Genomic DNA, 22,720 nt, shown 5'->3' with positions numbered 1-22,720 from the left:
GCAATAGAAACAGGTGCAACACCAAAAACCATCCCAAAGCCAAAACCACATGGCCTGGCCTTAAAACCAGCTAAACCCCATGTGAAGTAAGGATGCCAGCCTATCCAGAGTGCCACAACACATGTGGAGATGGAGCCCCTGGAAGCTGTGCAAGGCTGGCAGGTGCTGGTGGCATGACCACCAAGGGCAGGGACTGAGGCTGCCACCCTGTCTGCTGACGTCAGACAGACAGTGGTGAGGAGGGTAAAGCCTGAGGTGCTCAAGTTCCTGCAGCTCATTTCTCCAGGAATGTGGGTGTCCTGGTTAAGGGCAAATTTGTGAGAAAATCTCCAAAGGGGTTTCTCTAGAAAGCAGATTCAAGCAGCCCCTCCTCCAACTGGTTCAGGAAAAGATTTCCTTGGAGAAAAGTGGAAGAAACTGTTTATTTAATAAGCAAAGTATTCACAAGTATAAAGAAATTAATAACATTAAACAATGAAACCTCTCGCTGTCTGCAGAGATGGCAAAATTCAGAAAGCCCTTGCTGTGAGGGGCTGCTCAGCTCACTCAGTCACTCCTGTACTGCAGTGCAGTGTTCCAGGCCTGGTGAACCACAAGTATGAGCTCTCAGTGCTCTTCTGGGCCCTCAGTCCAGAGCATGTTCAAACAGCTCCAAGAAAAAGAAAAACCACAGTCTCAGGAACTTCTCTGCCTCAGCTAGCCAAAAAACCAACTAAAAGCAAAGGAGAGTTCTCTCCTGCTGTCCACTGCAGACAACAGAGTCCAGGAGCAGAATGTGGAGGAGTGAGTGCAGTTTCTGAAAATAAACTGTGTGCTTCTTCTTTCCCCTCCCTCACTCTCAGAACCAGTCTTAAAGGTGCAGAACTTAATATCCAGCATAAATAGAACAGACAATTGGAGATAAAAGCACCATAAAGTCACCCCAGGACAGTGGAGCAGAATTTATTGCAAGAAAGGAGACTGCCAGTATATGTTAGCAGAAAAGGTGTTGCAGACAGGATCTCCCAGAAGTCCAAATTCTTGTGCAGCAACATACTGAACACCTGCTCAAGCCCCAAAAAAGTCAGGAGGTGTGATAAGGGGAGAAGGGTGCCAGTGATGACCAACTCATCTGTGAAAACATCTGCAAAATGTTTTCATTTGCATCAAAAGTTAAAGGCAGTATGAGAAGAAGGGTGTTTCATGATAGAGAAAACATTCCACTGTTTAGTTCCCTTCCTGTACCTTTGCCCTGCAAAGAAGCAAAGATGAAGCAAAATCTCCTTGGAAATCACACTGTATCTGATGTGCTGGGGCCTCTGTTCCAGCCTCAATCATTTTTCTTACATTGCACACTAATTGAGTCAGATTTAATCACCTCTGCACAAAATCCTCCAGGGTCTCAGCTGCTGTGTCAAATTTGCTGTGTGAGACTCGGCTGAGACAAACCCTTCCAGGTGCCAGTTGCACAGGACTTCACCTGTGCAATATGTTCCCAGACCAGAGGTGAAATACCACTGCCCCAAATATCCTGAGAGCACTTTCCTTCTCACCTCCAGCCAGCACACACCTCAGAAACAAGCCTAATACAGCCTGGGCCAAGCATCTGGCAATTCCACATTGTATACACACTTTGAGTTTAACTTAGTAGGATTAGAGACAAGGCGAGATGTGACCTTCCTGGTTAGTACTCAGTCCACATGCAGGCTGCTGTACTTCTGGAAAGCACAAGAGATTACAATTGTTACCCACAATTATGAATAAAATATTGCTTTTATTTTAGTTAAGTAACAAAGCTATTTACAGGTACAATAACTATACATTCCAATTGAAAAATAGATTGTGCTCAAAATTGTTAAAGCAAGTCACACACAGTCTGTTAGGAACACAACATCAAACCTCCCAATGCCTTCAGCTCCTGTCTGATTTCAGGAAATCAGTTTGTTTTGTTCTGAAGGATTTTCTGCTGATTCTCAAGACATTCCTTCAGCTTGTCTTCAGTGAGTGTCAGCCTCTGCTCCAGGATGGAAACTGTCTGCAAAACAAAGTGAAAGCTGCTGTTGAGCTACTGACAAAGAAACACTGCACACTGTCCTCTCAATAAAATGTGTCCAATAAAATGCTAAATTCACAGGAATATTTTGAGGAATTTCTAGGCTGGAACTCCAGTGTCAGCATTCCAGCAGGGCAGAGCCTCACGTGACTTCAGAGAGGAGCAATAGAAGACAGTGGGCACAAAGTCCTCCTGCAAACAACACCAAGCACCCATTTCAGCACTGGTGCTTTCAGACTGGGCTCTGCATTTCCTTTCCTGGACAGGTTCATGAGGCACCAGACACTGGAGAGCCACCAGACATGCTTCTGCCAATGAGACACACATATCATAAACAATTTTGCTCAGTTATGGCTCTGATTTTGTCTTTTTGCTTCCAACCTTTTCCTCCCTTCCCAGAACACCATGGGTCTTGCTGTAATTGAAACACTCAAAACTTGCTGGACAAGCACCATGACAGGCAAGGAAACCTTCCACAGCCTAAGACAATACTGCAAGAGATGGAGGGGAAAAACTCCAAGTGGCAATATCTAGCTCAACATAATGCCTACATTTCTTTGTGTAATCCAGTTACCCTGCAAAGGATTGCTCTCTTTCTCCTCAAGCTGAAGGCATCATGTACAGGATGCACAGGAAGAACATTTTAACCACGTGGCAATAAAAGCTTCTGCTGAAAACCTTTTATTGATCACTCCAGGATAATCAAGGGCCCCAGCCATGCACAACCACTTTCAGCTTCCAGAGAAGCCAGAATGGCTGATAAAGGGTGGTGATGATTTAATGCTTCAATATCCATAAACTTATCAGCAACGATCAATAGCTTCACATTTTGGGCATTTTTACTGCATAAATAACATCCTCTGCTAAAAACAAAGGATGCTCAGAACCTTGGACTTTAATAAAGTAATTCAAATAAACTTGGACAACCGTTGTTTGTATAGCAGTTATACATAGAAAGCCTTTTAATAGCACATTTCGTAAGCACATCTCTAAGTGCCTGACAAAAGCAAGCAGGTCTCATTATCCCCATTTTACAGCTGGGGAAACGAAAGCACAAAGAGAGGAAATAGCTTGGCTAAGGCCACTGGAGACTAAGAAAAGTCTGCCGTAAAATGATTTGGGGAATGAGACAAGTCGTGGTGGAGAAGAGAAAACAGACATAGGAAAAACAACAGCAGGCATAAGGCAAACCCATCTTGCAAGACTGCATCAGGGAAGTCAGGAAGGGTTTGAGGTTGTCCAGTGTATCACAATGAACCTTTTTTCCTCCTTAAATATAGTTCAAAGCTTATTTCTAATATATTTCTTACTTCTCATCTGTGACAAGGCAGAAGAGCTTTGCTGCAGCTGTAGAAAGCTTCACCTGAAAGAACAGCCATGCATTGCCCAAATACTCCATGGGCTACAGCACCAGCTGCATTTAAGTTTTTTCCTCCTCTATTTCCATCCCTTTGAGGCACAGGAACTGAAGTATAGAGAGGACCAGAAGAAACATTGTGGAGCTGGCAGGTAACATCCCAGGTGCCACAGAGACAGCAGGAGCCCTCCCATCTATTCAAAGGAGAGAGGACTTAATCTTTTCCACATCCAGCCATGCCATTGCCTAGTGACTGTCTGGAGACCAGGAACAAAGCTACCAAGGGCACAACACAGCAGGCTGAATGTCTACCAGGGATTTACAGCAAAGATCTTACCCTTCAAGCAACCAGACAGAGAATGAAGACCAGTAGGGATCCTGGCTTTTCCATCTAAAAAGTGAACTAGTAACTCAACACTCCAATAAAAAGAGGGAGAATGAAACATTGCATCAAATTTCCTTTAGAAAGATTACCAGCTGAATTAACATCCCAATCACACTGCCCTGCCAGTGCTCAGATCACTCGTGGCTCCTCTGCTCCATGATTTACTGCCACCATGATCCTGCCAATAGGAGTCAAGAGTTGTTACACACGGCACCATGAGACACAAGTAAAGCGGATTTCATAAAGCGTTGAATTTGCGAGAAAGCTGTAAGGAAAATGTTTATTGGAATGGAAATTGCATGTAAGTATAAGCAGAAACTTGCACTAAGTATTTTCTGGAAACTAAAAGTGGAAAAGTAGCAGTCAGAAATGAAATTCAGGAAGTCCAAAATAGGAATCAATGACTATAGTCCATTTAGACTTGAATATATGATGAATATAAATAGACAGGGCATCTGACATCCTAGGAAGGTAAGGGAAAGCACAAATACTGCCCAGCTGCTATAAGTGCTATATGGCAACTTGCACAGAAAAGCTTTTTTATTAGCAGCTGAAAGTTTTACAATATTTCCATGCTGCTATTTATAAAGCAAGCCATTCTCAGGAGGCAAATGAAACTGCACCCATTCAGCTCCTGCATGCTTTTGCTGTGGCATCTCAAAGATAACAAACCAGCAGTTAAGCCAGGGAGGAGAACACTGTTAGGCAGATCCAGTGAGGATTCATTAGAGCCAGGTTTGCACTCTGTGGCAGGATCTGGGCTTCCTGGTGTGTCAGGAATACAGTACATGTCTCCATTACGCACCAGGGAGTAAATGCCTGATAATTTATGGAAGTCTTGGCTGAAATTGGCAGGAGGATAACCAGAAACAAGAAAAAAAAGACCAAGTTATTTATTTTTAAGGAGTATTTCTGACATTACAGTAATATACTGAGCATTACTATGGGTACCAGAACAGAATACAGGAATTTTTCACAGAAAACTTGAATCACTTCTACCAACACTTCCTGCAACATTTGTCTTCATTTATCTTCACAGACTCAGCATTGAAAAAACCCACTCTTCTCTTTGGAAACATTAATGAGAAACTATGGAGAAATAAAAAGTTGCCTCCTATTTACTTAAAAATTCTGGGGAATATTCACTTCCATTCTCCCACAGGACACCTAAACTGAGGCACCCAGTAGTCATGCTTATTTACCTGATGACAAGCCTCTTATGATATCCTTCCACATTATTTTTACAACCCAAATAACAGTGACTGGGGATGCTGTTCCAAGATGCTTTCATTGGTATCTTTACCTTAGCCCCTCTTAAACATGTTTGATTAAGCAGCAGAGACAATTTAAAAGCCACTGGCCTTAGGGTTGAAGCTTCTGTCATAGCCCTGGAGGGGCTTTTGAGGAGGACAGATAAGGGGAACCAGGTGCTAATTGAATACCTAAAGAAGCCAGTTCCACCAGCATGGAAGGAAACCTGAACAGCAGAGTCCAGAGCAAGGGAGCAGAGGTCACCAGCAATCCTCTGGAGCACGGTGGAGTCTCTGCCAGGAGAGATCCAGCCAGCCAGATGGCTGCTAGGAGCTAAAGCAGGACTTAACCTGGAGCTGGGGGCAAGGTGGGCAAGGGCACAGAGGGCTCAGCTCACCCTGCTAAGGGACACTCTCTGCCAGGCCAGAGGTGCAGCACAGAGCATTTCCAGTATGCAGCCACAGCGGCTCTGAGTAAGCCATGGAATAGCACAGGGGACAGAGAACTGCCTGACTGATCACCAGCAATCCGGGAACTCCCGCAAAAAGTATGGACACAGCAGCTCTTCAGATCAAGTAACAACAGCCTGGCTGAACCTACAAGGGGTATGATCCTGCACAGTGACTGCACCACAGATGTGTTCTTAGCTCTATGCAGGAAAAATAGGACACTTGCACTTCTATTCCTGTTTGTTCATAGCAGAAAATCCCTCTCTCCATTGATCTCAAAGGATGCAGATGTAGTTTTCTAGCTTTAATTAAAAAGATCATGAAAAGTTTGCTCCACTGTTTTCCCTAAGCATACACTAAGAGATTTTGCAGAGTACTTACATATCAAACAGCTCAAAGAAAAAACATTACTTCTGCCTCTTCAGATTTTTTCTTCTCTATCTGACATGTTAATTTATGAAGACAGCATTTTCTTTTCAATTTATATTAAAAAAAATCACCCACAATGAACACACAACAAATGCAGAAGTTTGTAATTTTCTGTACTCACAGTTTCTCCACTCCACTGTGTGGGTACAAGGAAGAATTTAGGGATTGATGGATCTTAAGAGGTCTGTTGAAGACTACAGATGGCCCATGGATTTACAGAATGAGACTTGACATCTTTGATCTGGAGTGGCAGGTTAAAAGAGCTCTGCCCCCTGTAACAAGCATGGCCAGTGCAGGTGTGTTCTCAAAGATGCCCTGCTCTAACTTCTTGTGATTTTCTCTAAAATTAGCAATTTCAGAGCCCACTTTATTCCCAAACATGGCCAAGAATTACAAGTGCGCTGCATCATAAAAATGCTGCCTTAGGGCTCCCAAGATTAATCTACCTGGGTGCCCCTTACATGCTTTCTCTAAATTAATGCAATGAGTGAAACAAACTACCATAGAAAGGGATTGCATTGGGGTAGCCTTACCTACCTTTTACAGGAGGAAAAAAACCTTAACTCCTGCTACTAACCACAGTTTACAACTCCAAACTGCAGCTGCAAGATTGAAAGGCTCATGGGAGAATTTATGCAGCAAGAGTTCAAGCATGAACCTGTCTGGCAAGAACAGCTTCTCCTCCTCCCATACTGGGTTTTGCCCCAACATGCTGCCAGTGCCCCTCCACCTCAGCAGCTGCACTTGGACCCCCAGAGCGGATCCCTGCTCTTACCAAGCACACTTAAAAAGAGCCCGACTGCTGTCCTCGAGTGCAAATTATAATTTAACAGCTTTGAGATGGCACCCAAGCCAGCTACACACGTTCTTCATGCTCTGATGCATTCTCAGTAAGAGCAGGCAGTTCAGACTAAGTGAGGAGGCAAGTCTCATCTCAGAGTAGAACAAGGCATGAAGCTTTCATAGCAATTAACACTTTATGTAGCAAACAAATGCCTGCAAGGACCAGCCTTACTCCAGTGGTCAAAGCCTTAACCTCAAAGTGGATTTTGGATTAAAATAAAATGTGGGGTGATTTTTAACAGAAATGATAGCTTCTCATGGCTCAGACTAAAACAAGATGTGCTACCCCAAACATTTTAAAATCAGGTCTGTAGCTCCTCACCATCTCAATAGCTTTGAAGGCAAACTCTAACGTGAATTCTCACAAAGCCTATTTGCATACATTTCACAGCAGTCTGAGTTAGCGTATGAAGACTCAGCACCATACCATCCTCTAATTCAACGCCATGAATTTTCCTAGGTTTACTTTGTAACATGCTTCAAATTCCACAAACTTTTATTATTGTTTCTATAACACAGTTAGCTCCAAACGTGCCTGGACAAGAACATCTTGGTAAGTGCTGCTGTACAGCCCTGGGTCAAGGAGTCCCACAGACCCCTCAACGCAGGTTTTGCACATCCATCCAGGGTTCACTGTAGGGTCACATGGATGAGGAATACATAACAATGCATGTGGAAGGACAAATGGCAGCACTAGCCTGGCCTCATCAGGATCCCTACACAGAGATCGGCGCAAGCTGTGTTGCTGAACAACCTCCTTGTCTGTTCTCTAGTGCAAGGCATGAGAGTTCATAGTCCTCCCAGCTCTCTTCATCCACCATTCAGACATCCACTACTGAGGATGCTTAAAAAGTAAAGATTTTTCTATTTAGCAGCCCAAGGCACTACAAGAAGGAAAAGATTAGTTAGAAAACTCAAAACCAGCACTGCTCTGTTTGCTGGGGTCACAGTTTTGGAGACAGGCACACAACTGAAGGTCATGCAACAGCAGCCCAGTTATTGATGGTTGCCCTCTTTCATAGCAGCTCAAAGTTCCCTTCCTGAACACCTGATTGGTCGGTGTCTCAGCCCCGCCCAGCTCCTGGCCAATGAGATGTCTGCATTCAGGAGTGACTGGGATTGGCTGGGGTCCCTGTTAGAGTTCAAACCCATCCTGGACCACCCAGGACGTGTTCACTTCTACTCTTTAACGAGCTAGGCTAGTGGACTTGGGTTTGGTTATGGCCAAATTTATCTGTGAGGCTTCAGACCAGCTGCAGCTGGTCTGCTCAGCTATCCTCCCCTTATTATTAAAATACGGGTGGTGAGGCCCTGGCCAGGCTGCCCAGAGAAGCTGTGGCTGTCCCGTCCCTTGAACACACCAAGATGGATGGGGCTGTGAGCAACCTGACCTGGGAGCAGGGTTGGAACTAGATGAACTTTAAGGTCCCTTCCAACCAAACCATTCTATCATACTCAGCTGCCATCTCTCCTCCCACCTCTCAGCACACCTCACTTCCTGCAGAATTACCTGAACTACAGTTTACCAACCTTCTCACTAAATTATAGGACCAACTTTGTTGTAATGCACAAATCTCCTGTGGTACTTAGCACAGCAACAACTGACCACTTGCAATGCTCACTGTGCTTTTTACAGCAGGAAAACCACAAAAGCATACCAAAAATTCCAGTACCATCCAATATTTGCCAGAGCAAGGCAGCATGATCAGTATCACAGTGACCAAAGAGACCCTGGGACACAGAAAAGGTTGTCCTTTGTTTTAAATCGATCATAGCTACGAAGATGAGCCACAGGCTCTGCCAGTTTCATCCACAGAGGGTGCAGACACAAGGCACACAAGCAACTGAGTCTTTCCATTTACAGCCCTCTGACTAGAAATGTTTCATCACACATTGCTGTTGCTTTAGTCCTGACGGTTGATCAGCCAAAGCTAAACTGATGGCACTTACATCAGATCCCGCACGTTTCTAGAAGGGAATGGCTGATGGCTTCTGTGCAGCTTCCTTGGTGCAGAGCTCCCAGACCTCTGGCAGGGCCAGCACAGCTAAAGGAGTCAGGAGACTCCCAGTTTCACCAAAAACACAACCAGTCAGGATGAGCTACAACAAAATGTCCAAACATGCACCATTGACAGCAACTGCACAATACGGAGGTTAGAACCCCAAATGACCGGAGGTCTTCCCCAACCACAGAGACTTCAAAGCCCTCCTGCATCCATCACCTGCCTCTGAGAGGATGCAAATCACTTACCTAACGAACTCAGCTGCTGGTATCCAATAGCTGAGTAACCATTTATATTAATCTTCAAAGTCTGCTTGTGAAAACAAATTGTGGGAGGCGTTTGGTATTCCTTCCCATTGAAGGAAAATGGAAGGTGAAGGTCCTGTGAACATCCAGGGAGAGGGGATCAGCACTTCTGAAAAGCCAGCCTTCAGACAGTGTCCTGCTAACACAGTAATATCCCTAAGAGTGCATTTAATTTAAGCAATCTTAGAAAGGAGAAAAATGTATTTGCATCAAGATTTTATAACAGGCATATTTTGGAAGTAAATTCCAGGGGAAAATAAAAGTAGCTCTGCTCAATGACAGAGGATTGGCAACAACCAGGGTATTTAATTTGTTTTGAATGAGAGATCAAAGCTACTGAATCTCTAAGAGATGGGTCTGACTCACAAGAAATAGCCTCTGTGTCCTTTAAACTCAGATTTAAAAACCAAGCTCATCTGACACTCCACAGATTTTCAGATGAGAACTTTTTTATTAGTGTTTCAGATTTCCAACTATTTCTCTTGGAATAAAAATTATTTGCAGTTTTTCTCCTGTATATTGGGGTCCATTGGTGCTCAAGTCTTGAGAGCAACAAGATATTTGTGCACATCAACAAGATATTTGTGCATATTAGAAGCACTTGGGACATGATCCCCCCACCACTGCCAAGTATTTCTTCTCGACTTTTAACTACTTGAAGTCATAAAAGCATGTATTTTATTAAACCAGTTGCTTAATTTACATTCAGTGCTTCTCAAAAGAGAGGCCACATTCATATCCCTCACCAACACAGGCTTGAGACCGCACCTCAAAAAAGGAACAAAAATTTGATTTTACTTGCTTTCATTTCTAAGCACTGGACACACAAACATTTACAGCTTTAATTAAAAAGCAACTTACTTGTGTCCAAGTCTTTTTTTATGCTAAAAAAATAATTTAGAAAAATTCTTTCTCCGCCTGCAGTCTTTTCTGGAGTGAAGTAATCATTTAATCCCACATGAGCTAGACTGTCCTTCAGTTCAGGCTTTGGATTGTTTTACAGATTTATCAAGTCTTCTCCATTTCACTGTGTTGTTTTTTCCTAGTTTCAATGCAAGATTAGTTTGGGGAAGCATATAAAGCCATTTCCTGTGGGTGGATTATTGCAGCTATTTATGAATTTTTATGCTAACCTGGTTCTGAACTCTTCGTTTGGAGAAGAAATTTTCCTTCCCACATAAAACCAGCAGCTTTTGCCTCAGTGCCTGCTGCCCACAGATGAACAGAGTGAACATAGCAGCTGGAGGTGTTTGGAGTAAGGACAAGAGTACATTAAACTGTTTGAAGATGATCACTGCAAATAGAAGTTTTCCACTGCAGCCGAGACAGTTACTCACAGATGATCTTTTCAGAAGGGCAGCTCAGCTGTAAATGCAGGAAATACACCTGAACCAAGCAAATCTTTGATATCTGCTACGTTTTTGTTTCACCCAAAACACACATTTCTGTGCCAGGTTATCCAAGAGAGAAAATTGCTTTGTTTTCCCCTTAAACTTTAATATTCAGCTCAACTCTTCATACAGACACTGAGATACTGAGATCCAGTCTTCAATAAAAATTAATCAATTGCTAAACAGTTTGCATTTTCATCCTTTTCACATCTCTGAAACGCCAGTAGAAGATTTTTGAACACTGAGACATTGACAAGACAATAAACTGCAGGAAAGGGAGGAGCAAAACATCATACATTTATTAATCTCATCTTCCTCATTCCCTTGCCAGATACAAATTGCTTGCTTTCCTACAGAGGAGAACCAGGGTATCTAAGTAGTCCAAAACTACTGGGAACAACTGGCTAATGTCCAGGTCTCAGCTGCACTCTTCAAGGCAGCAGAATTATTAAGCATATGCTACTCTTCTGAAAAAGAGCCATGTAAGGCCAAACAAAAACCGCTTTTAGGAAAAAAAACGAAGATCCTGTCAGGTCACATTAGACCACTTTCTTACAAGTAAAACAAAAGATAATCCTGATAGCTTTGGGGAGGAGGAGGAAAAAAAAGGTTTCATTGAATCAAAAACCAGTTGAAAGAAAGTTGCCAAAACTTTAAATAATTGAATCATAACATAAGAATGAAGCTTAGCAAAGCTTCTATTCACTCTCACAGTTACTGCTAGTTGTAATATACAACAGCCACTGGATTCTTTTGATCCATCTCTCTAGTAAGGACTGAAGTCCTTCAGCCCAGCTGAAGGAGCAAGTCTGCTCCACTAGATCCTCTTGTGTGAGGCACAATACCTCCACAGCCTCAGCAACTGGTGACTGGCTGGAAGAGACTTCTTAATTGAATAAAAACAATCTCACTGAATCCAGGCACATGACACCTAATTTCATCTGGAAATCTACTGCCAGCAGAGGAAAGGTACTAATAATTCGTGATGCAGCTTCAAGTGTACAGCTCTGAACAAAGCTGTGTGCTGGCAAGAGATGACAGCCCACAGCTGATGTCTTACTATCACCTCTTTCAGCAGAAATTTGAAGTATTTTCTCTCGTTCCCACTTCTACATGATACCAGGTTTAAACCTTGAAATGACAGCTACAGAAAAAATATTAGGAAAACAAATTTGGCTTAGATCTACATAATTTCCCAATGTAGTTTATCACAACTTTAATCTTCCCCCACTGGGTACTTTACATGATGGCTACACAGTGTTGCACCTACAGTAAGAACAATGAACACAGGAATTCAACATACCAAATCAGAAATTATTCCAAGCTCTCATGGAGCTTAAATTCCTGAAAAGCCCATGGATGGCTAAATCAACAGAGGGTTTCTGGAAATATCACATGTTCTTTCCCTTCAACTGGATGGCCCTGCTTATGCCCTTAAGAGTTCTCTTTAAACACGCAGTACTCAGGAATTATGATTTTAACAGAGCACTAGAAGCATCTTCAGCCATTCTCCAAGAAGAGAAAATAGTGACACCTGTTAAGTGTTACTTATGAAAGCTTTCTGTTGTTTTGAAGAAGCAGTGGTGTCCTCCTTCCAAAAAGAGAAGTCAGCAGGCCCAAAGCTGACACACACACATTGGTTTGAATCTCCTGCCTGCAGGGAGCAGCATCCATTTGTGCTTTGGCAGAAATGCCTTGGAAAGACAACCTACCCCACATCACCAAGCACTGCTTCCAGTTCACTTGGATCTCTGCACATCCCACCTCCTACCAGAGCACATCCAACCGAAGGAAAGAGGTGTAACAGTGGCTCTGCTGGAGCTGCATTCCAGAGCTCCATCCCCTTCTCCTACCAGCCAAAGTTGGAAAAGCTGGAAGTTCAGACATACAAGTCAATGCTCTCTACATCTGCATTTGTTATGTGCCCACATCCCTCTTCTCTGAGATGCCTTCTGCCTTAGTCCAGGAATGAGGAATTCTCCCAGGCTCATTTGCTAAAGTTTGTTTGGTGTCAGTTTGTGTTGCTGCTAAATATCAAAACCTTGGCATGAAAATAGCATGTCAGGGACATCTACCTGTATAAATGCATTAAAATGGTGTCAATACAACACCCACAGACTAGAACCAATGAGAGATAAAGTACTTCAAAGATGGTAAAAATGGTACAAAGAAGGTAAAAGGTTGAAGAACACAGTTATTCAAGGCAGCTTTTTGGTTTTTTACTATTTCAAGGCTATTTCCAATTTTATCCTATAACGTACTAATTTATTCCTCCCCCACTGATCTCAATTTCTCTTTCTGCTAGGTTTAAAACAACATTTAGAATTTTCTACGGTTACACAATATCTCCGACAGAGATATTTGCATTGCTTATATTTAGGTTAAATCCCACACGTACTGTTTACTGCAATATTTGCCTCCTCTAAACACCTATGAAGTCGAAAAGGGGCTAGTACACATCCATCATCAGAAACGTGGATGTGATTTATGTAATGAAAGATAACAATCACATTCCAAGCTTACTAGGGAGATGTACAAACAGTATTAAAATATTTTGTGTATACACTGGGTTGCTTTTTACTCACAAGTATGAGGGCCCAGTGTCACACAAAATTTCCCTCCCCTCCTCCAATGTTCAGTGCTTTAAAGATCACAGCAAAAGTGCTTTTTTGCATTTCTGCCAAGTGAACTTAAATACCTTTTGGGTTTCATCCTACACTATTTTAGACTGCCTTTAGTTGTAGCACGTTTTTTAATCCTTAAATCAGCCTTCAATCTCCTGATGGTCCCTCCAACCCATCATCTTACACTCTTTGACAAGTACTTTGACAAGTTAACTCTCTCAAGAGCAGAGAGCTAACTCAGACTACTAATCTATATGTTCAACACCAAGCGTTTAAGACCTACTTGTTCTTCCTCAGAAACAATATTTAAACTCACAGAAAAACCCTCCCAACAGAATTTTCCATCCTACCACCATGGCCTCAGCTACAGGTGACCTCCAATGTTGACTATTCCATGCTTTCTCCCTGCTTCTCACATACCTTAAAAAACCACAATGAAATTCAGGTCCAGACAACCAGAAACAGTATTTCTCCACAATGAGCAAGGAGCAGTTTTTTAGTTAATCAAAACACTTCTATCCCCAAATTCTTATTAAGTAAACACATTCTATGATGATCACCATTCATGGCTGGTTCTGTTCAAGCATTGCTTAGTGACTCCAAGAAAGAACTGTTTGTTAATGTTTTAGCAAGGGATTAGTTGTTTGCAGCTGTGGGTGAAAAGCATGTTCCAGCAATGAGGCACAGAAGGGCCCAGACTTGTTGATGAGAGGAGGATTCTGCAGAAATTGGACTGTGTAGGTGAATGCTGGGTGGGGCAAAGGAGCAGGATCTGAACAGAGTTCACCTATAGGCTGTGAGTATGAAGGAGGGAAGAGAGACAGAGATAATTCACCAAAGCAGAATTGTTCTGCCAACCACTCCTTTAAAGCATCACCTTAGATAAACCCTGGCTAACAGAACAGTCTATCAGAGCTGGCTCCAGCAGCATCGACTAAGCTGCAGCATAAAGTAACAGGGGAAGAGCAGGGCCTAAGGGTGGAAGTCAGTGTGAGAAAACTGACAGAGAGAAGCTGAGAAGCAGATGATGAAAGACTTATCAAAATGCTACTAAAAAGCAGATGTTTTGAACCAGCCATATTATTATTCTATGAAACTATTGCAAAACATTCCCAATTCTTCCAGTCAAGGGTAACTTTGTCAATAACAAATTAAAAAGCAAACCATACCTGAGTCAGAACATCCAGCTGTCCCAAAATATGCTCCAGGGTATTTGCAAGACTGTTCTCCTCATCTTGCTGCTCATGGGTCCTACTAGAATCCTGAGTTTTTGTTTTCTTATGATGAATGCCACAATCCATTTCTGACTGCTAGAAAAATAAACAGACATAATCTGCTATTGAGATGCAAACAACTGCAGAGGGATTTCTGTTCCATGGAGGGTAAACAGTAAAGGACAGTTTATGCTGGGACAGCCTATGCTATTAAAAACATGCAAAGGAGGAAAGGAATTGTTCTTGCCACAGCTGGAAAAGGAAAAGCTTTTGCTCACTTGTCTGCCTGCTCCAGGTGGAGGGTGGTTTTGTTGTTTTCTGGGAGGTTTTTGGTGTGTGTTTTTGTTTGTTTTTAAACCATCACCAGGAAAGGCCAACCTTAGATATAAATCTTGAAGCAATCCTGCAAGGTTCAAGTTTTCTGTGTGCAAAGAACTTTGGTGTGCTCTTGTGGCACACAGGCATAGACTACAGGTAAGTGGAGACTTACTGGAGCTGCTTAGGGAAGCACTACATCCCAATGACAGGAATTAAGTAAGCTACCCCATTGGAGTCTGATTATTTCAGTCCAACAGTAAAGTTAAAGCCTCTCTCCATGTTTGGTAGTTGAAAGAAGGCAAAGATATTTGTACCATAATTAAGTTCAGCAGAAGGAAGATGTCTCAATATGCATTGGAACTGTTTTGATTTAGTAATTTTAATTTTGTTTATATTTTGAACTGGTTTTCTTCCTCAACGAGATTAAGAACAAGTTTACTTTGAACTTTCAGCTGTTTTAGTTATGCAAGCTTGAATATTTCATTCAGAATAAATTAAGTTTGAAAAATACAAATAGATCTCTACTAAAGAACCTATTCTTCTTTCCTTTTCTTTCAAAATGGTACCTTTCTTTTAGAACAAACACTATTTGCATTGTTTATCTGCATTATTGCCAGTAGAAGCAGTCCAAAGAAGTTTAGCTAAAGGAAGTAGCCAACTGGTTAAGCAACTTCAGACTTCAGTTTCTCAATTTACAATAACGGACACAATTTGAGTTGCAAGCCAAAATCACAGCTCTCAAAACACACTTCTCCATGGCCCAATGCCTGCTGCAGCTCCATCCCATCGCATTTATTACTCAAACAAAGTTTACTAATCAACAAAGCAGCAAGGAATTCCAATAGATTGAATAACAGTCTTCAGAAGTTCTTCCACATGTATTTTTTCTAAGTAGAAATGAAGATTTGCCTGTCTCTTCTCTCCTATGCAACAGCAGGAATGCATTTTTCACCAGCACAGTACTGATTTACCTGCTCCTCTCTGTATCTGATGCCAGATGTGTGCAGATGTGCAAATAAACTGCAACAAGAGCAGCTCACATAACTTTAACCACCAAACTGTTCAGTACATCACAAAGATATATATAATCATACAAAAATTTTATATATTTTAAAAATATACATAAAATACCTTGTGCTGCTGGGAGCCACTGCTTGAGGCCACAGAAAGGCTCCCACAGCTGAGATCCAGCTCAGCACATGGGCAAAATATGCAATGAGTACTACAAGGAGCAGAAATGTGAATACCTAGGGAAGGTGGAGACTGGAGCAAGTGAGCAAGAGAAAAATAAGTAAGAGGCTGCAGCAGTAGCAGCTTTGACAGGAGAATGCCTTGCTGCTGGCCACCAGCTGCTAGTAGGAGCTGACCATTCTTCTAGACCCTGCCCACCAAAACCATCCTCCTTCAGCCAAGCCTCACATGGCCAGTTTTGCATAAGGAGCAGGAAATAAGGGGAAGGTTTAAATGACAGCTGCTCCACAGGGATCACTGTGCTCCACCACAGGCCCAGGATGCAGCTGGATATCAGGTGGTACCAGCCACACCAGCCTCTGCTAATTTCCTTCCTCCCACCTGCTTGAATAATTTGGATTATCTACAGGCCCCTGCTCAACACAGCCCACACTCCAGGTCACACAGCACTGCCTTGGCATGGGAGCCACAGTCCAGCTACTCCTGTGCTGCAGGAAGCTCAAGAGCCACACATTGCTCACCATGCATTAATTTAATCAACTAAAATATGTTCTTGCAGAGATGAGATCAATCCAGTCTTAAAAATCTGCTATTTGCTGCCTAAATTTAAAAGTGAAAACAAACAAAAACCACAAACCATTGCTTTTCAATGGGTAACTAGCACCAAAAAACATTTTCTTTCTATTTTAAGGCTGACTGGCTTATGCTGATGATGTAACTTCAGGCCAGTCAATCATGGCACAGCAGAAATTTTAGTGAGCTAACGCTGCATACAACCTGCACTTAAAAACCCCAAATGATGATGAGCTATCCTCTTCAAAACCCATTAGAACAAGCTGACTCACAGAGCAGAAAAATGACTGTACCAACAGATTTTCTCCATGTATCTTCATAGCATATGTCAGACAGCTTTTCATAAAAAGCTTTGGGGTTGAACTCTGAGTCTATATTCTCTTTGCTACAGTTCACAAAGTTTAAGAGACTGGCAAAGTGAATACTGCAGAGATGTTCCCACACTGATGCTTTAGGGGTCAGGTGGTCCTTCATCATGTCAAATTGAAGCCAGAGCTGTCAGATGCCACATTCAGCTGCTCACCTCACAGGCTACGTACCACCCCCACAAAAAGCCACCTCCAGTAAGGCCATGGGGGGTCCTGAAGGCAACAGCCCCAAGAACAGAGTATATATACTTTTAAAAACAGAAACATGACAACATGGCATGTTGTCCCATTTCAAACACCACAGCTGCTTGAAAGGCTCCTTACTGCCCATCATCAAGATATCCTACAGCTACAGCTTTCAGCAATGAGGTTCTGAGTTCATGCCTCTGTCCAAACCAGGCACACAGCCAGCCAGCAAACACTGTGACGATGGGTCACAACAGTGACTTCCAAAAAGGAGGCTTCCAACTGACCATGTCTTTGACTATTTGTTTCTAGGAAGTGTGCACCCAGCTGAGGAAGAACCAAATTGCCTCCAGACTGAAACAAATTTTGTAAAAGCAGACTAAATCACCTGCTGTTCCCAAGAATGAACAAGAAAATCCTCAGAAACCTATAGCCTTAGAGAGACTGCAGGAACCCCTCTAAATGACAATTTATATGACCTGAGCCAGCCACCAGGAACTTAAATTCTAACAGATTTAGAAAAACATTGCAAAAATACAAAATTGTGTCAGTCTCAGTACCAATGATGATCATGATTACAGGCAGAGACACCTGTGCTCTCATCTGACTCACCTGTGAGTAAAATGCCAGCTGAATCCTGGGGACAGGCACCAGAAACAATGGCACTGCTGCAGAGGTTTAATTCATTTCAGTCAGAGTTCAAGTGTGCAATTTATTCGGCACAACCAAACAAATGTCTTTGCCATTAAATATTACAACATCTGCGTATTAAACACTGGGAGTAGAGCAAGGAGCAGCTGAACATTAAAGGAAGAAGAGATGAGCAGTTTCAGAATACAATACAGCTCTCAGTGACAAAGGGAAAACAGAAGTGATTTATTTATAGCAACCACTTAAAGACAGCACAAGGCAACTACTTGGGGAAAGGGGAAAATTAATCAGCCTTCATTCCAGAGGTCTCTTACTGAGCGAGCCTCTTATGAAAATTGTGCTGGCTAAACAGCATCCTGGCCAGCAATTACAGTGCTGATCAGGGGTTGGGGGCAGGTATGAACTAAAAAACACATGTGCATTGGTAGCAAACTGCACAAGACAACTGACAAATGCCATTTTGCTTCTTAAATGGTGATCCTTAGAAGACATATTGATACAATAACCACCTACCTCAGTTTTACACCTACTAATAAAATGTAGGATTCATTATAATTCAGTCCAGATGAAATATTTATTTTCCTTTTTCCTCCCCTCTCTCCACTGGACAGGAAGAATTGAGTGGTGTGAAGGGGGTAGGTTCAGCTCTAGATTTAAGTCCCTTTCAATTAATTAACACAGTGTATTTACTCTCTCGAGGGTTTTGTGTTTTGATGGGGTTTTTTTAAGACAGTATGATGTTCCCAATAATTAATTTTCAAATATCTAGAAACACAGTACACCACTTAAACAACACATACATCCAGTGTGTTCAATTCAACACAGAACTTGAACGTGTTAAAGTTCCATAGTGCAATCAAATTCATTATCTTAGCTGAAAAAATTCCCCAAAAAACAGAGCAGCAGAAAATCCTCAAAGGTGGTATATGCCGTTAATCTGGACTCCAATTCTACTAATCCAAAGATAAGAGAAATACCTTTAAAAGTCTGTTTTGAGGAATCATTTTCACCACAGGTAAAATACTTAAAAGTGTTCCTGAAGAGCAACAGTGACATCCAGTGGAAGCACGTCAGCTTCAAGGTAAGCTCCACAGGAAGGTCAGATGGACTACACCATGCTAGATAGAAGTCACCTCAGTTCTCCCTGCTCCACACAAAGTATCATTGACTGAGCATAGGCACACTTCTCTGCCCTGGGAAGGCATCCCCTCTTCAAGGCAGCACTAAAATTTCTGGAGCAATCACATTCTTCAAAATTTGCATTATTCTACAGCTACTGTCCAGACCAGCATAGGGTCACAAGTTAAATTAGCTTTGTGAAACAATTTATATCACCATTCATCCATGCTCAACTCTTATGTCAGAATTCAAGTTGCAATAATGCAGGGAATTTAGGAGAGAAAAAGAGAAAAGAGAAGGGAGGTGAGAAGACTTTGCTCACCTTTTATTTTTGCTTCAAACAGTACGCTGGGTTTGATGCAATTATTTACGCAGAACCCTCCTCCCTATTGGTGTTATTAAAAAAACCACTAAGATTTGGCACCTCTACTGTAACAGCCATGTTTCACCACAGACCAATAAATATTAAGCTCCTGATAAACTCAGGAAGAAATAAGAGTTAATAGGGACATCTCAAACCCATTTAAATCCCAAGGCACTCTTGTGCCAAAGCCTAAGTGAAGCACTGGCAGAAGGATGGAACAGGCTTGTGTATTTTAAATGAAACAGCATCAGAGCATCCAGCTCTGCTGACCAAAATGCCCGGAAGGACAGAAACAGGGGAAGAGCTATCGGCCAGCTAAGGTACTAAAAAAATTTGCAAAACAGCCTGTCCACACAGAGAAGGCTGCACTTGGGCTGAAATTTAGGTTTGCTTGCAGAAACACCAGCACTCTATTTCTGCAAGTGACCCTGTTTGGCAATCTCCAGCCAAGAGCTGGAGGTCCTCAGCAGAAAAGCTGTTCCCTTCCCACGTCTCAGTGACCTTGCTCTGTGGTTCACTGTCTATTGGTCCAGTTTACTTACCCCTATAGTCTGCAAGTGTCACTTTTAAATCAGGACAGACAGCTTCAAGGTAACATTGCAGACAAATGGGAGTTTGGCACATATGGCATTTCCAAAAGCACAAATGGTATTCATGTGAAGAGTGAAATGAGAAATAGGAATGCCAGACATTGAAAGCCCAGTGATAGATAAAACTTGACTTCCAATTGTTTAAAAAATTAAGCAAGTCTGTATTCCTTGAGAAGGAAAAGCTAAGGGTGGACTTCAACATTTTAGATTTGTGTTTCCTGATTTGCTTAGGCATTTTATCTCCCTTAACCAATTTTGTCCTCCCATCAGTCCTAGAGTTTCCTTAGGAAATAGGAAGAGGTCTTCCAGAATTCAGTATGGAATAATTGAACTTTGTTGTATGGGTGATGTTCAACTGTCTGACACTGCTCCTGGAGAACAGCAACAACAAAAAGTTCAAATGAACACTTTTGTGTGGAAACAAGCCACGATAGGAACAAAAACATAAGAGAAACATTTTAAAGAAATTTCACCAAGAATTGAACTAATTCTTTCTGGTCCTGGTTTTTGAAGAAAAATTCCCAAGAAAAGGCAGCCAAACATAGGAAAAAGGTGTTTATTGGGTTGTCCAGCTACAGGTTCTTTTACACCAAAGCCATCAGCCTCCAAGGCAAGACACACAGTGACCTCCTGAAGTGGGAATAACAGCTTCCAGTTCATTCCCCTCGGAAGAATAATTAGTCTTTTCCCACTGAATTATGTATATACACACTGTGTAACATACAAATCGTGTGCACACCTACTTTGTTACTTATATACATGTATAAAAATGCATGCCACATATATGTAATGCAGACACGGACACACAACTACAACACATGCACTTGTTCTTACTCTTTTCTGAAGTATGAATTTTAGCAGAAAAGTTTGAGATGTTAGAAACTTTTAAAGCTTAAGCTAACTTCATCCATCTCCAAGCTGGCACAGAACAGCAGCTTGAAAAAAACTTTAAAATTTTGTCTCCATGTAATTTCTTTGAATTATGACTCAAGCATTAAAACAAGCCACATACAGCAGCAACCTAAGTGGGAGAATTTACATTAATTAGCCTGAGATGCTGAACTTAAAAGGCAATTTTTATTCTGACCAATAATGACTTGTCAGGACTTGCCTTATTGTTCCAGGTCTAAGAACAAATCTATTCACTGTAAGATGACAAAAACTAAAAGCTGATCCTCTTATTTCTGGAAGAAATCTTGTCAAACCAGAGCACAAGGGGAAACAGTTGTAGCAGCAAAGCTGTTCCATCCGCTACCAGGCAAAGCTGTTGCAGGTTGCTGCAGTCATTCAGGTCCCTTGGAAAGCCAAGCTGAGGGTGCTGTCTTTTTCTCTCTCCTACACCCTTCACCAAGACACTCGTCCTGCCACTCCATGCCCTTGTCTCCAAACACCCTCTGCAGCTCTTCGTGTACCAGGTACCTCAGGTACCAGAAGGGGCTCTAAGGTGTCCTTGGAGTCTTCTCCAGGCTAAACAATCCCAACTCTCCCAGCCTGTCTGCACAGCTGAGATGCTCCAGCCCTCTGACCTCTCTCCTCTGGGCCCACCCCCACAGGTACACATTTTTCTCACACTGGGGCCTCAGAGCTGAAGGCAGCACTTCAGGTGAGGTCTCACCTGAGCACAGCAGAGGGGCAGGATTAGCTGTCTCAGCTTGCTGCCCATAGGGCTTTGGATGCAGCCCAAGACATGTTTGGCTCTCTGGGCTGCAAGCACACATTGCTGGGTCAAGTCAAGCTTCTTGTCAACCAACATCCTCAAGTCTTTCTCTTTAGGGCTCCTCTCAGTCTTTTTTTTCTGATCCCTCACAACACAATTACAAGGTCACATCTCCAAACAGGCTAAGATAAGTGGGTTTCCTTTAACAAAAGAAGAGGCAGTGCAGCTCTATGCAATGAAACTGATTCCCAGGAAGGATTTTCACAGCAAGTAAAAAAAAAAAAAAAGCTACAACAGGATTCATAAGTATTAACAAATGCCAAAATTAGATGTAGTTACCAATTTGGAAGCCAAAAGGTCAAAAAAAGAGGCACATCTGGCCTATGAGTAACTCAGAAGGAATTTGTTTACAGAAGGACAAGCTGACAGGATGAACTGCTGCAGTCAGCATGAGACCATGGGCTCAGCACTGGAGGCACCCAAGGTCACCAAACAAACCCAACCAGCAAAGGAGAGAAAGTCAAGTCAGCTCTGGACATTCAATTATGGACTCCAGACAACTTTGATCAGATCGTGTTTTCTGGAATTTGTCTCCAATCCTGTCCAATAGGACAATTTTGGATAATTTACCACTGAAGAAATAAGGACAGTCCAAGGCCTGGAGAAAGCTCTAAACTTAGTAGTGTCAAAAGAGCCTAAATGTCTGTCTTAGCTAAAAGATGCATTTGAAGTGTCACAGGCTACTTGTTTCAAAGTCCTTTCTGCTGAAGTGCTGCTCTTGCCAAGCTTTCCTTGGTGAAGGTCAGCTATGCCTAGAAATTCGGTATCTCCACAACTGAGTGCCATTTAAGTTCATAAGAGCTGAGGATATTAAAGACATTTGTGCTCCTGAATTTTGGAAGAGCAGAAAGACTTTTTGGCAAGAGAATGTCAGAGGACAGTTCTTGGTTCTGCCCGTGTCTCCCAAACTGCCCTATCAAGGGATTACCTCTTTCTGTGTCTGAGGTACCTCAACATGAGCAAGTTTTAAGGTATTTTTCATTAGACAGAGGCTGAGGCTAAAGTCTCCTTATAAGCCTCCTCCTTTGCAAGGTAACATTTTGCAGATTTACAACATGCCTCCAGAGGGTTTATGTTTAAACTTGAGCAAAACATCCTCTATATCAATGCATATTTTCTATTTTCCTTACTATTTCATAGAAAAACTGCCCACTTAGCTTATACTACAGTGCTTTTATTCACAATTTTCAGTGTTTAGATAAACAAGCTTAGATAAACACCTAAGCACCTTCTAAGTGTCCCTGTGACATCAACCATTCAGCATTTGCTGTGACACTTGAGCATACACAGCCTTCCTGGAATTAGTTACAACAGTTGCAAATCTGTCCAATAATGAAACAAGTATTCTTGCACACTCATG

At 42.2% G+C, this 22,720-nt stretch overlaps 1 protein-coding gene across 5 annotated transcripts in view; it reads right to left on the bottom strand.

Moving 5' to 3' along the window:
* Window positions 1-1,733: 1,733 nt before the first annotated feature.
* POC1A (POC1 centriolar protein A) overlaps window positions 1,734-22,720 on the bottom strand; it is a 56,214-nt gene continuing 35,227 nt past the window's right edge. For 3 of the 5 annotated variants that reach the window (XM_066326803.1, XM_066326807.1, XM_066326806.1), the window contains 2 exons: window positions 14,239-14,379; window positions 1,734-2,014 (listed from right to left, as the gene is read on the bottom strand). In XM_066326803.1, coding sequence (XP_066182900.1) covers window positions 1,916-2,014; window positions 14,239-14,379 — 240 coding nt within the window. In that variant the 3' untranslated portion in view covers window positions 1,734-1,915. The remainder of the gene's footprint in view (window positions 2,015-14,238; window positions 14,380-22,720) is intronic. The other 2 variants (XM_066326808.1, XM_066326805.1) reach the window with 1 other exon arrangement.

The sequence above is a fragment of the Sylvia atricapilla genome, chromosome 11, assembly GCF_009819655.1.
Source record: "Sylvia atricapilla isolate bSylAtr1 chromosome 11, bSylAtr1.pri, whole genome shotgun sequence".
Classification (NCBI taxonomy): domain Eukaryota; kingdom Metazoa; phylum Chordata; class Aves; order Passeriformes; family Sylviidae; genus Sylvia; species Sylvia atricapilla.
This window is presented reverse-complemented; position numbering and strand designations above follow the sequence as displayed.